A 14570-nucleotide genomic window follows, 5' to 3' on the forward strand; every position below is an offset into this window, starting at 1 on the left:
TGCCCGTCGACCTGGGACCGGACCGCAGCGACGCACGGATGCACGCCAAGACCGTAGGATCCTACGCAGTGCCGTAGGGGACCGCACCGCCACTTCCCAGCAAATTAGGGACACTGTTGCTCCTGGGGTATCGGCGAGGACCATTCGCAACCGTCTCCATGAAGCTGGGCTACGGTCCCGCACACCGTTAGGCCGTCTTCCGCTCACGCCCCAACATCGTGCAGTCCGCCTCCAGTGGTGTCGCGACAGGCGTGAATGGAGGGACGAATGGAGGCGTGTCGTCTTCAGCGATGAGAGTCGCTTCTGCCTTGGTGCCAATGATGGTCGTATGCGTGTTTGGCGCCGTGCAGGTGAGCGCCACAATCAGGACTGCATACGACCGAGGCACACAGGGCCAACACCCGGCATCATGGTGTGGGGAGCGATCTCCTACACTGGCCGTACACCACTGGTGATCGTCGAGGGGACACTGAATAGTGCACGGTACATCCAAACCGTCATCGAACCCATCGTTCTACCATTCCTTGACCGGCAAGGGAACTTGCTGTTCCAACAGGACAATGCACGTCCGCATGTATCCCGTGCCACCCAACGTGCTCTAGAAGGTGTAAGTCAACTACCCTAGCCAGCAAGATCTCCGGATCTGTCCCCCATTGAGCATGTTTGGGACTGGATGAAGCGTCGTCTCACGCGGTCTGCACGTCCAGCACGAACGCTGGTCCAACTGAGGCGCCAGGTGGAAATGGCATGGCAAGCCGTTCCACAGGACTACATCCAGCATCTCTACGATCGTCTCCATGGGAGAATAGCAGCCTGCATTGCTACGAAAGGTGGATATACACTGTACTAGTGCCGACATTGTGCATGCTCTGTTGCCTGTGTCTCTGTGCCTGTGGTTCTGTCAGTGTGATCATGTGATGTATCTGACCCCAGGAATGTGTCAATAAAGTTTCCCCTTCCTGGGACAATGAATTCACGGTGTTCTTATTTCAATTTCCAGGAGTGTACTTCGACGCGGCTCCACCTCATAGCTTTTAACTACGAACTGAGTCTATTTATGTCATTCATAGCGTATGACAGAAAATGCAATTTACAGAAAAAAAAGAGAACATCCAATTTTGGCATTTTTAGCATTTTCCACTGCCAGTCTTCAATTAACACCTAACTGTTTAGCAGAGTGTGCAGTGAACTTACTTCAAGACTGTTTCTGTACCACTGCGCTAACGAATAGCGCGTTCGAAAGGCGATCACCTAAACCTTTCCGAGCGAGCTCTGATTATCTCTTATTTGACCATGACAGTCATGTCAGCGTAAGCAAGAGTCCAGGGCGCAGTGGTCGCCACACCTCACAGGAAATTGCGGCCAGCTGTACCTTATTTACGTTCAGGTTGTTCCAAATGTGGAAACGTGTTCCAAGGCACAACATGGTCATGTACCGATTGAAACTTAAAAGCGTTGCAATAGAGAAAATATTGTCAGTATGGTATTTAGTCGTCTACTGTTTCATTATTACGGCACTACATAACAATAACCAGTAAGTGAAATCAAATTAAGCAAAAGTGTTATCAGGGAGTTAAATACAGTTTCAAACTGAAGCTACGAACTTTCGTTTTCAAGACAAGTAAAATTGTTACGACATTAACGAAACTCAGTTACTTTGCAAGTATTCCAAGTTCCGCTGTTGAAGACGTTCTTCTGTTTCAAGATAGCAGATGGTACGCGACCCAAGTCTTTATTGGCCACAAGTTACATAACGAGTTTTAAAAGTATGCGGATTTTTACTTGCCATAAAATTTTGTAACTGAAGGATTAACAATACACTCCAGATATCTTGAATGCGCTATACAACAATAAAATATATACCAATCGAAATGCTACACGAGTCACAACTTCATATCTAGCAACAACAAAAACTGTAGGAAATGGTGGAAACTGTTTTCGGTGGCCTCTAGTACGCATTTCTTCATCCGATTCTAAAATCAGTCACTAGACTGAACTACCGACCAGAAACATGTGTTCCTAGGTACACTGTCCTCTAGCTACAGCACGCTCCCCTGTCTGAAAGTAAAAGCGGAAGAATTTCGTCCTTACAATAATTACACAGTGTCGTGAATCACTCATCTGGCGCATGGCATAGTTCCAAATTCGATATTTTTACGTACATTCTTACTCTGGCGTACTAGGAAGCCATTTCGCGGCGCCACCATAAGGCAGTTAATTAAAACAGAGACTCGGCATTACCATCGAGTGCAGTAGAAAAGCCGGCCGGGGTGGCCGAGCGGTTCTAGGCGCTCCAGTCTGGAACCGCTCGACCGCTACGGTAGCAGGTTCGAATCCTGCCTCGGGCATGGATGTGTGTGATGTCCTTAGGTTAGTTATGTCTAAGTAGTTCTAAGTTCTAGGGGACTGATGACGTCAGAAGTTAAGTCCCATAGTACTCAGAGCCATTTGAAAAATTTTTTGCAGTACAAAACCTGAAATATGGAAGTGGCTTCTTCTTTCCATATAAGAAAAAATAAGTAAATAATAACAAAATTAAAAACGAGCGAGGTGTGGGGTGTGAAACTTGTCAGAAGCACGCAATATGCATTTGAATTTATCTCATCAAAGCCTAAGTTCATTCCAGGTACCAGATGTAAATTATTGCGATGCCTATGAAACCTTTTTAATGTCGACGGTATTACTGAGTGGGGTCTGTCTATAAAAGCGATGTAATAATGTTGAAAGTCAGCAGAAAGCTCTCGGACCAACCTTACGTCGTCCCATAGTCACGTGATTTTTGAGGTCAGTGTTCGTTATGTACAAAAATTCTGTTCTGGACACACTCCATAGATGCGTCGACTCTTTGGTTGCTACACAAGCTTACAGTGTAGCAGGAAATTCAACGGGTGACTCCATGTTTCACTATACTGCGAGCAACTGCTGCACTGGTGTGTGTGCGTTTACGAGGAAAACTCCCCATCGGATCCCCCACAGATTTAGTGATAAGATGGCCCAGTGGATATCCCTTCAAAAACTGAAAACAGATCAAGCATGAAAACAGGAATAACGTGTAAAAAAAAGAAAAAGAAAAAAAAGTAGGAGCAGTGAACGGACCAAGCTTAACAAATGCAATATTATGGGAAGATGGACAGCCACGGCGTCATAGTTAAGTGGTCACGGTGTTGGACTGTGAAGCGAACAAGCCGTGTTCAAAACTCTCCCGTGCTACTTACTTCCCCCCCCCCCCCCAACATTATTAACTTTCCGTCCAGTCACTGAAATGTTGTCCGCCCCCGGTAACTGAGTTGTAGCCGGCACGGTAGCTCAGCGTGTTTGGTCAGAGGGTTTAGCTACCCTCTGTAATAAAAAAATGAGTCAACTCATCAACGAACAACCCGCACGGGTGTTGTCGGACGTCCGCCACGATCAAATTCAACGAACAACGTAGAACAAAATGAGATTTTAAAAAAAGTGGTCAGCGCCACAGAATGTCAGTCCTAAGGGCCCGGGTTCGATTCCCGGCTGGGTCGGAGATTTCCTCCGCTCAGGGACTGGGTGTTGTGTTGTTCTAATCATCATCATTTCATCACCATCGACGCGCAAGTCGCCGAAATGGCGTCAAATCGAAAGACTTGCACCCAGCGAACGGTCTACCCGACCGAGGTCCTAGTCACACGATATGTATTTATTGAAATGTTTGATATGTTCCTAAAGTTTTGGCAGTTGTAGAGTGGTTGTAGAGTATGAGTCATTTTGTAAGAATACGTTACCGACGCAAGTAAATATGATGAATAACGAGAGCACGTGAGATACCATATAGACGTCTCACAGAAATGAAAACATTAAATGAACGGGTATGAACTATGTTGCAACAAATGAATTCGAGAGTTAAAACTTCCAAAACGTAACGGAACTCCAAAAACGTTAACAACACATGTTTTGACAGAGCACAGAGGAACTGAGAGATGGTGAAAATGTTGCGTTCATTTGTTGCAGCGTATGTAACAAAATGGCTCTGAGCACTATGGGACTTAACTGCTTAGATTAGATTAGATTAGATTTACTTTCATTCCAATTGATCCGTAGTGAGGAGGTCCTCCAGGATGTGGAACATGTCAGAAAAACAACAATACATGACAAATATTTACAACTAAAACAAATAAGCTAATGTACCATTCCACAGGTCCCAAGTGGAATGATCGTCATTTTTTAATGAACACTAAGAGTCATTTTACAAATACTAATGCACTGAATTTAAAATAAAAAAGTTTTTTATTTATTTATAAGGTAATGCTGTGGTCATCAGTCCCCTAGAACTTAGAACTACTTAAACCTAACTAAGCTAAGGACATCACACACATCCATGCCCGAGGCAGGATTCGAACCTGCGATCTAGCGGTCGCGCGGTTCCAGACTGTATCGGCTAGAACCGCTCGGCCACTTCGGCCGGCGTACGTGACAAACTATTATGTTTTCATCATTTCCTTGGGTGTGATCACATTCACAACGAACATGCAAATCGGGCAAGGATGCATATCCCACTCACTTACCAGGCGTACAAATTAGGTCCTATAATATGACACACGCACTGTCACTAATGCCGTGTATGACACGCCACGCCCGCATCTCGTGGTCGTGCGGTAGCGTTCTCGTTTCCCACGCCCGGGTTCCCGGGTTCGATTCCCGGCGGGGTCAGGGATTTTCTCTGCCTCGTGATGGCTGGGTGTTGTGTGATGTCCTTAGGTTAGTTAAGTTTAAGTAGTTCTAATTTCTAGGGGACTGATGACCATAGATGTTAAGTCCCATAGTGCTCAGAGCCATTTTTTTTTTTTTTTTGACACGCCACACGTGTTTTCCTGTGGAGCATTCGGTTGACTTGTCGCGTTGTCATCAAACGTTTGCAGTTTCCATTCGGAAGCAACTTCCTTTCTGCTGCCAATAGAGTAGTGCAGAATCAACTTCCATTATAGGTCTCTTCCTTACCCCTCGCTGTTGCAAACGGACGCTACACCACGACACAGATATAAATTTGAATACAACGAACAGACGCGTCAAAGACTGGACGGACAGTTAGCACTTTCGTGAAAAAAAGAAATTGGCACGATCGAGCTTTGAACACGGGCTCGTCCACTTTGCAGTCCGACAGCGTCACCGCTCAACCACTTGGACCGTTCATTGTCATTTATTCGCACGAAGTAATGGCCGCTATCGACAGGGGATCTCAAGTTGATTCCGTATTTCTAGATTTCCGGAAAGCTTTTGACACCGTTCCTCACAAGCGACTTCTAATCAAGCTGCGGGCCTATGGGTATCGTCTCAGTTGTGCGACTGGATTCGTGATTTCCTGTCAGGAAGGTCGCAGTTCGTAATAATAGACGGCAAATCGTCGAGTAAAATTGAAGTGATATCAGGTGTTCCCCAGGGAAGCGTCCTGGGACCTCTGCTGTTCCTTATCTATATAAATGACCTGGGTGGCAATCTGAGCAGTTCTCTTAGGTTGTTCGCAGATAATGCTGTAATTTACCGTCTAGTAAGGTCATCCGAAGACCAGTATCAGTTGCAAAGCGATTTAGAAAAGATTGCTGTATGGTGTGGCAGGTGGCAGTTGACGCTAAATAACGAAAAGTGTGAGGCGATCCACATGAGATCCAATCCGTTGGAATTCGATTATTCGATAAATAGTACAATTGTCAAGGCTGTCAATTCAGCTAAGTACCTGGGTGTTAAAATTACGAACAACTTCAGTTGGAAAGACCACATACATAATATTGTGGGGAAGGCGAGCCAAAGGTTGCGTTTCATTGGCAGGACACTTAGAAGATGCAACAAGTTTACTAAAGAGACAGCTTACACTACACTCGTTCGTCCTCTGTTAGAATATTGCTGCGCTGTGTGGGATCCTTACCAGGTGGGATTGACGGAGGACATCGAAATGGTAAAAAAAAAAGGGCAGCTCGTTTTGTATTATCACGTAATAGGGGAGAGAGTGTGGCAGATATGATACGCGAGTTGGGATCGAAGTCATTAAAGCAAAGACGTTTTTCATCGCGGCGAGATCTATTTACGAGATTTCAGTCACCAACTTTCTCTTCCGAATGCGAAAATATTTTCTTGAGACCAACCTACATAGGTAGGAATGATCATCAAAATAAAATAAGAGAAATCAGAGCTCAAACAGAAAGGTTTAGGTGTTCGTTTTTCCCGCGCGCTGTTCGGGAGTGGAATGGTAGAGAGATATTATGATTGTGGTTCGATGAACCCTCTGCCAAGCACTTAAATGTGAATTGCAGCGTTATCATGTAGATGTAGATGTAGATGTTTATATTTTGCTGTTTTTTTCAACGCTCAGCACACCTTTTTCTTGTTTTCATGCTTGCTACGTGATCAGGTATGACCGGATATCCGTTGGGCCCTTTTGCCACTAAATCTGACGGGGATGCGACGTGGAGTTTCCCTTGTTCGTAGGCCTGCCAGATGACGTGGTGCTGCGTTGTGTTCCAGGCAGCCCGTCCCGCGTGACTGCTACCAGTTGGGGGACGCCAACTGGTACGGCGCAGGGCACGTGGCGGGAAAGCTGTGGCCGCTGCCCCAAGGGCTGTCCCTCAACTGTTCGCCCTTCGTCACTGGAGGCGGGCCTCATCCGTGGGGGAATGTGCTCAGCAGGTACGTGCCCTCTACTGGTAGAAATTAACTAGGTTTATGTCATGTGCCCCTAGGTCTAAAACTGCTATTATTATACACTGTTTTCCTAAATAACGAAAATATAACAAATGAGGAATCACTCGGCGAAATATAATGAAATTAACGCAACATAAGCTCACCAGACGAAATATTAGACACCCTCCTGAGAGAGCACTATGGTCACTTCTTACAAGGGAACCTCCCCATCGCACCCACCTCAGATTTAGTTATAAGTTGGCACAGGGATAGGCCTTGAAAAACTCAACACAGATCAATCGAGAAAACAGGAAGAAGTTGTGTGGAACTATGGAAAAAATAAGCAAAATATACAAACTGAGTAGTCCATGAGCAAGATATGCAACATCAAGGAAGATGTAAGCTCAAGAGCGCCGTGGTCCCGTGGTTAGTGTGAGCAGCTGCAGAACAAGAGGTCCTTGGTTCAAGTCTTCCTTCAACTGAAAAGTTTAATTTTTCATTTTCAGACAATTATCAAAGTTCAGGCACTCACACATAATCAACTTCGCTCTCCAAAATTCCAGGACATGTTCAGATTTGCTTGGACATATGCAGAATTTGACGGTCTACACAAGGAAAAATTTGTAAACGCTAAAAACATATGTTTTGACAGAGCACAGGGAAAACTGTGCGACTGTGAAACTGTTGAATTCATTTGTTGCAGTTTATGTGGCAAACTCTTATGTTTTCATCACTTTTTTGGGAGTGACTATCACATCCACAAGAAAACCTAAATCGGGCAAGGTAGAAGAATCTTTTTACCCATTCGCCAAGTGTACAAGTTAGGTGGGCCGACAACATATTCCTGTCATGTGACGCACATGCCGTCACCAGTGTCGTATGGAATATATCAGACGCGTTTTCCCGTGGAGGAATCGGTTGACCTATGACCTTGCGATCAAATCTTTTCGTTTCCCCATTGGAGAGGCACGTCCTTTCACCTACTAATTGCACGGTTTTTCGGTGCGGTCGCAAAACACAGACACTAAACTTATTACAGTGAACAGAGACGTCAATGAACGAACGGACAGATCATAACTTTGCGAAAATAAAGAGAGTAAACTTCTCGATTGAGGGAGAACTTGAACCAAGGACCTCTCGTTCCACAGCTGCTCACGCTAACCACGGGACCACGGCGTTCCTGAGCTCACATTATCCTTGATGTTGCCTATCTTGCTCATGCACTACTCAGTTTGTACATTTTGCTTGTTTTTTTTTCATAGTTCCACACAACTTCTTCCTGTTTTCTCGATTGATCTGTGTTCAGTTTTTCAAGGCCTATCCACTGTGCCAACTTATAACTAAATCTGAGGGGGGTGCAATGGGGAGGTTCCCTTGTTAGAGGACTTGATAGCAGGGCTGTTGATAAATTATCGGTATAGGGTGCGGCAGTCAAACCTGCATCTTTTAAATGAGTGGAAAATAAACTTGGATGCAGATATCAAAATTTTATTCATACAGTATTACTCTACGTTAAAAAGCATTTAAGAAACATCAACAAATTTTTTTCATTGTTTCAAAATGACATCAGCAAGATGGCGTCCTCCTCGATCACAGCATTCTCGCAGGCGATTTACGAAGCTGTCCATCACACAACAGAGCATACCCTGAGGAATTCTCTCGATTTCCATCCGGATTCTTGCTTTGAGATCATCAAGGTTATGAGGTCTTTCTTCACACACTTTGCTCTTAAGGTAGCCCCATGAGGAAAAATCACAAGCTGTAAAGTCGGGTGAACGGAGGGCCAAGCAATCGCTCCATTCTTGGAAATCACCCGGTTAGTAAAAACTTCATTGAGAACATTAATGCTCACACGGGCTGTGTGACTTGTTGCTCCATCTTGTTGAACTATTTCATCATTCACTGCATACTGACGAAGCTGAGGTATGAAGAATGTCCTTAACATTCTTGAATAGCGCTCAGCATTCATGGTAACAGACTGCGATCTTTCGTTCTCAAAAAAATAAGGGCCTATCATTCCTGATGAGGACATTGCACACGAAACTGTTACCTCGGCTGAGCGCAGGTGTGTTTCATGGAGTTGGTGAGGGTTCTGATCACTCCAATATCTAAAGTTCAGCTTGTTCTCATATCCATAGAGGTGAAAATGTGCCTCGTCACTTACCCAGAGGTTGTGAACAAGCTTCACGTTTTCTTCAATCATTTGCAAAAGTCTTTCACAGAAATGCTATCAGACCACGAAGTCGTTATTGTACAAAGCGTTAACCACGTGGATTTTGTATGACTGGTGTTGTAAGTGTAACCTCAAAATCCTTCAGACAGTCCTGTCAGAAATTCCGAGCGCGGCACTTTGTCTACACGCTGGTCTCTGGGAGCTTCTTACACGTTTCACATTCTCGGAAGTACGCTCCGTCTTCGCTCCGCCACCTCTTTTCCTTGTTTTTTCACCGACGTTTTCAAAGTTTTCGACACAATTTTTTTATTGAGTCAACTGAAGGGACCGGCCTATAACGATTAGTTTGAAAATGCTCCCGGAAACGACGCTGAGGGGCTACATAGCTGCCGCTTTGGTAGAACGCTTTCACTGCAAACGACCGTTATTGCTTAGTCCACTGCTCCGTGGGTACTGAAATGCTTTGTGTTGGGGAACGCAGTGGTGACCTTGGTTACTCGCCCCCCCCCCCCCCCCACTACTTCCAACGCTTCCGTGCAGTAATAATAAATGCAGGTTTGACTGCCGCACACTATATACCGATATATCAGTACGTCTCCAAGCAATATCGATATCGAAATGACAATATCGAGAAATGATATTTTTATTTTTATATTATATTTTTTTCGCAATTTTCGGTAAATATTTGACATTGTTCTTTTGAAACTGTGGTAGAACATAATTTTACTTTCGTTGTGTATAGGAGTCTTACTACGTTTTGAGCTCTCATCACATACAGTCTTTTTCTTTGACTGTATGATACAAGTATAGATGGCACAAGTAGCACAAAGAAGAAGTCCGATTGCAATGGGGAGGGGGAGGAGGGGGGGAGACATTTGGAAATTTGTGGTAAGGTCTTATGGGACCAAACTGCTGAGGTCATCGGTCCCTAAGCTTACACACTATTTAAACTAACTTACGCTAAGGACGACACACAAGCCCATACCCGAGAGAGGGCGGACCATGACAAGACGCCTCAGACCGTACGCCTACGGAGGGAGGGGGAGGGGGGGAGACAGGAGGCCGGAGGGATGGGGTGTGAATGGAATAGCAAGATATCTGATGTGAAGAAATAGTACAGCAGTTGCGTTACAAAACAATTTTCAACGCTACTAGTGCGGTATTTCTTCACATTGGCGCCGGCCAGTGTGGCCGAGCGGTTCTAGACGCTTCAGTCTGGAACCGCGCGACCGCTACGGTCGCAGGTTCGAATCCTGCCTCGGGCATGGATGTGTGCGATGTCCTTAGGTTAGTTAGGTTTAAGTAGTTCTAAGTTCTAGGGGACTGATGACCTCCGATGTTAGGTCCCATAGTGCTCAGAGCCATTTGAACCATTTTTCACATCGGCATCCTCCAAAAAACAGTTGTTGAAACTGATGAACAAAAATGTAAATGGCAAGATTGGTCTTTACAATGGGCGGAGACGTGAGGGGAAATGCTGACGTAATCGGCGCTCGGTCGTACCAACAGAAACTTCAACGTTTAACTTGACAACGCAAATTTGACACTACAACTGCCAGGTCGTTGGCGTTTGCAGAAACGAAAAAGCAGGGAAGTCGACATGAAGTGTGCCAGACAAATCCGATATGCGACGAAACCTAACAACGGATCCATCGGACACCTTTTACTGTGCCACTTACCTGCAGTTACCATTGTTAGCAAAGTGGTTATCGCCAAGCATGAACGAGCGTCGTTTTCCTATCAGTTCTTGCTCCAAGGGGGATAAGCAGGCTGCTAGCTTGTTGATGTACAGAATATCTAATATTATTGTGTACTGAACTGGGGACCTAGAAACGGCGGAGAGGTTTCGTTCCGTTCCTGTTGTAGTCCTCAGTGGTTCACAACCCCACAACAGGCCACAGCAGTCCACTCACCCCAACGCCACTCTACACCGAACCCAGGGTTATGGTGCGGTTCGGCCCCCAGTGTCACCCCCCCCCCCCCCCCGGATGTTCGCGTGAGAATTATGGTGTACGTGTACGTGGAGACAGTGCTTACACAGCAATCGCCGACAGTGTAACTGAGGCGGAATAGTGGGAACCAGCCCGCATTCGTCACGGCAGATGGAAAACCGCCTTAAAAACCATCCACAGGCTGGCCGGCACACCGGACCTCGACATTAATTCGCTGGGTGGATTCGTGGCGGGGACTGGCACGCCTTCCCGGTCGGGAAGCAGCAAGTTAGATCGCGCGGCTAGCCGGGCGGGCATCTAATAGTAAATCGGTGCTTCAATATACAGTTCTAAAACTAGTAGTATAATTTACTGTGTGCAGCCGATATTTTTTTGGTCGGTATGTCAATGTTTCTTCCTGCAATACATCGATAATCTTTCCCGCATATCGACGGTCGAATATTATATATTTTTAATTACGATATATCGGATTCCCAATATTTTAAAAAAATATCGGTAGTCCTACTATTAGCAGGTGCACAAGTGACCTTCACAGCTGACATACAGAGTACGACATTAGGAGAACAAAGTGTGGAAACCTATCTGCTAGGAAGCTCAGACTCTGATGACAATACTGGTCCGATAATCACGAAGGTCCTATCTTACCCACTAAACACGTTAAATAATGAATTTTTCACTCTGCAGTGGAGTGTGCGATGATATGAAACTTCCTGGCAGCTTACAAACGTGTGTGGGACCGAGACTCGAATTCTAGATGTTTGCCTTTTGTGGGCAAGTGCTTCACCGACCGAGCTACCCAGGCACGACTCACGATCCATCCTCGCAGCTGTACTTCTAAGGAGTTCGAGTCTCGGTCCGACACACAGTTTTAATCTGCCAGTAAGCTGCACTCAACACAGTCGATTAGCGGTTGTCGAGCAGAGAGCTGCGTGCCGGCAGGTACTTCCTGAGCTCTGCCGGCGTGAGCATCTCCGTGGACGCGGGTACGCCGCTGTACGTGTCGCTCAACGCCAGCGGCGACGGCGCCCTCTGCCTGGAGGGCCAGCACGACAAGTTCGCGTACCACCGCGCAGGCGCGGGGTCGGAGGCGCCGCCGCCGGCGCAGCTCAACTACACGGTGTGCACGGCTGCCAACATGCGCGACCTGCACTCGTTCCTGGCCGACAAGAACATGTGGGACGGCATGCGCGACCAGGACCGCGAGCTGGTCGACGCGCTCATCTCGGAGCCCGTGTGGCAGATCGCGCCACCCACCGCAGACCTGCTCACCGAGGCCGCCGTCTACAACTACACCGAGGAGGTGATCGCGCTGCCCTTCCTGCGCCAGGGCCACGTCATGCTCAACTCGCTCTGGCAGGCGCACGCCGGTAAGGCGCGCGCAGTCTCACATTAACCATTTGAGTTCCAACAACAAGAAAAAATATGTAATTTTAAAATTTTTCACAAAATTAACCTTTATTATCATCGTAAGCAATGAATACAAAACTGAAGACTGGAAGTGGGAAACGCTGAATGTGCCAAAAATAAATATTTATGAAAATGGGAAGTTTTTCTTTTTAAAATTCAGTCTCGATCACACCACATATGTTACAAGAACATAGGTGACCGGTTTCGGTCATATCACATGACCATCATCAGACCTGTAATTTAATTTAGAAAGTAATAGAAACCTTACTAGATTCACAATAAAATATGACAAAATGGTTATAAGGATAAAATACAATAAGACGTGTTATACTCATGGCATCCTTCGAAGGTGGTAGGTGGAGCACTCTTCTCAGCTGCTGTAATGTCAACTGGTGCCAGCAAGTTGTTTTTCTTTTTTTTTCTTTATTGTAAGTTTGCACCTTATACAAGGTGGGCTGGCAGCGGCAATTGTACGCCGCTCTTCAGCCTCAGGCAGTACAAATAGAGATAAACAATGAAGACACATAAGTAACAGAACATAATGGCGGTTAAAATAACGGTAGACACCGTAATTAAAAAAAAAAAAAAAAAAAACACGAAGCCGTTCACACGCGAAGAAAACGAAACACTGTCAGCACTGTGCACGAACACTGATGATGGTGACGATACACGTGAACGATGGAGCGTGGGCGGCAAACAACACTAAAGCACAAACACGACAGCACACACACAAAACTGATGGCGACGATCTCCGGCGCGCTAATGTCTACGACGCGTGTGCGAGTCGGGAGAGTTTAGATGCCAGGGGCAGAGGAGATGGGGAGAGGAAAGAAGGTATGGGGGGTAGGGGAAGCCCAGGGGGAGGAAGGAGAGAAGGGAGGGAGGGTGCCCTGAGGAAAAAACACAGGAAGTGGGAGAGGAGGATCAAAGGTGATAGGAGGGGTAGATGGAGGGGATGAGGGCATCATCAGGGAGGGGGTGCCAGCAAGTGACGAGCATACGCTACCTCTTCTCCCTCCACCTCACGTCAACCAATCAGTATAAAATGGGTTCACATAATCGTCAAAACGTAAAAAAACAAACTACAATAATAATATAAAAATAGTTATGTATAAAATATCTCTTTACAACCATGGAATTACTTAAATATTGTATGAAATATCAATTAAAAGCTTTAAAATAAGTGTACAGACGATGCATACTCAGTGTGTCCTCTATGGGCTAAGGTGGTACTACCACAATGGTTTCAAAGTCAACAATGTTGTGGAGGAGTTTGGCTTTGCGGCATCATATCGATATGTGAGTTGTGACACGACTGCAAGTATACATCTATGCCACATTCAGTCTGTCTGTCTTATATTAACTTTATTTGGCACTGGAGATATATGTAATTATGGAACGATCAGCTGCAGAGTGGTATGATTTCAGAGATTTTTTAAAATGTCATATAATTGATTTATTAAAAATGGAGTCATATTTCGTAACATTACTAGTTGGAAGTTTAAAATTGTGTTATTAATACTAACGTACTGTTCTAAGGTACATTTCTGCCATGGATGCAACTGGGTCTTAGGATTTTCTGAACAAAAGAGTACATACGTGTTCATAGAATTTCGTCATGGTTGTAAAGAGATATTTTATACATAACTATTTTTATGTTATTATTGTACTTCGTTTTTTTACGTTTTGACGATTATGTGAACCCATTTTATACAGATTGGTTGACGTGAGGTGGAGGGAAAAGAGGTAGGCGGAGCATCTTCGTACTTAAGCGTATGCTCGTCACTTGCTGGCACCAGTTGACATAACAGCAGCTGAGAAGAGTGCTCCACCTACCATCTTCGAAGGATGCCATGGGTATAACACTTCTTATTGTATTTTATCCTTATAAGCATTTTGTCATATTTTATTGTCAATCTAGTAAGGTTTCTATTACTTTCTAAATTAAATTACAGGTCTGATGATAGTCATGTGATATGACCGAAACCAGTCACCTATGTTCTAGTAACATACATGGTGTGATCAAGACTGAATTTTTAAAAAGAAAAATTTTTGATCACTGTTCCAAAAATGTTTATTAAAAATGGGAAGTACCTTATGAAAGTTATATTACAAATAATTTGTATTTAATGAAATATAAATTCCGATATTTGACATTACTGTTAATACTTCACCCAAACATGTTTTAAAAAGGAACATTTATATTGAGCAGAGACTACCTGTAGAACTTAACGTATTGAGGCTGAATGTGTCACGCAACGTAGCCAAGGAAAAGCCGAATGTCCACTCATTCACACAAAGATTCATAAGCGCTCTAATTTCACATCATGAAACGGAAGCATAGCAAGTTGGTCCCATAGCAAATAGATCCTTTTTCTCTCTTCACTTAATTTTCTTAA

General features: G+C 44.9%; 1 protein-coding gene across 2 annotated transcripts in view; it reads left to right on the top strand.

The window, feature by feature from the left end:
- LOC126198954 (myogenesis-regulating glycosidase) overlaps positions 1-14570 on the top strand; it is a 750462-nt gene that overhangs the window by 673702 nt on the left and 62190 nt on the right. For both annotated transcript variants that reach the window (XM_049935600.1, XM_049935601.1), the window contains 2 exons: positions 6484-6645; positions 11704-12131. In XM_049935600.1, the coding sequence (XP_049791557.1) occupies positions 6484-6645; positions 11704-12131 (590 nt within the window). The remainder of the gene's footprint in view (positions 1-6483; positions 6646-11703; positions 12132-14570) is intronic.

The sequence above is a fragment of the Schistocerca nitens genome, chromosome 8, assembly GCF_023898315.1.
Source record: "Schistocerca nitens isolate TAMUIC-IGC-003100 chromosome 8, iqSchNite1.1, whole genome shotgun sequence".
Lineage (NCBI taxonomy): Eukaryota > Metazoa > Arthropoda > Insecta > Orthoptera > Acrididae > Schistocerca > Schistocerca nitens.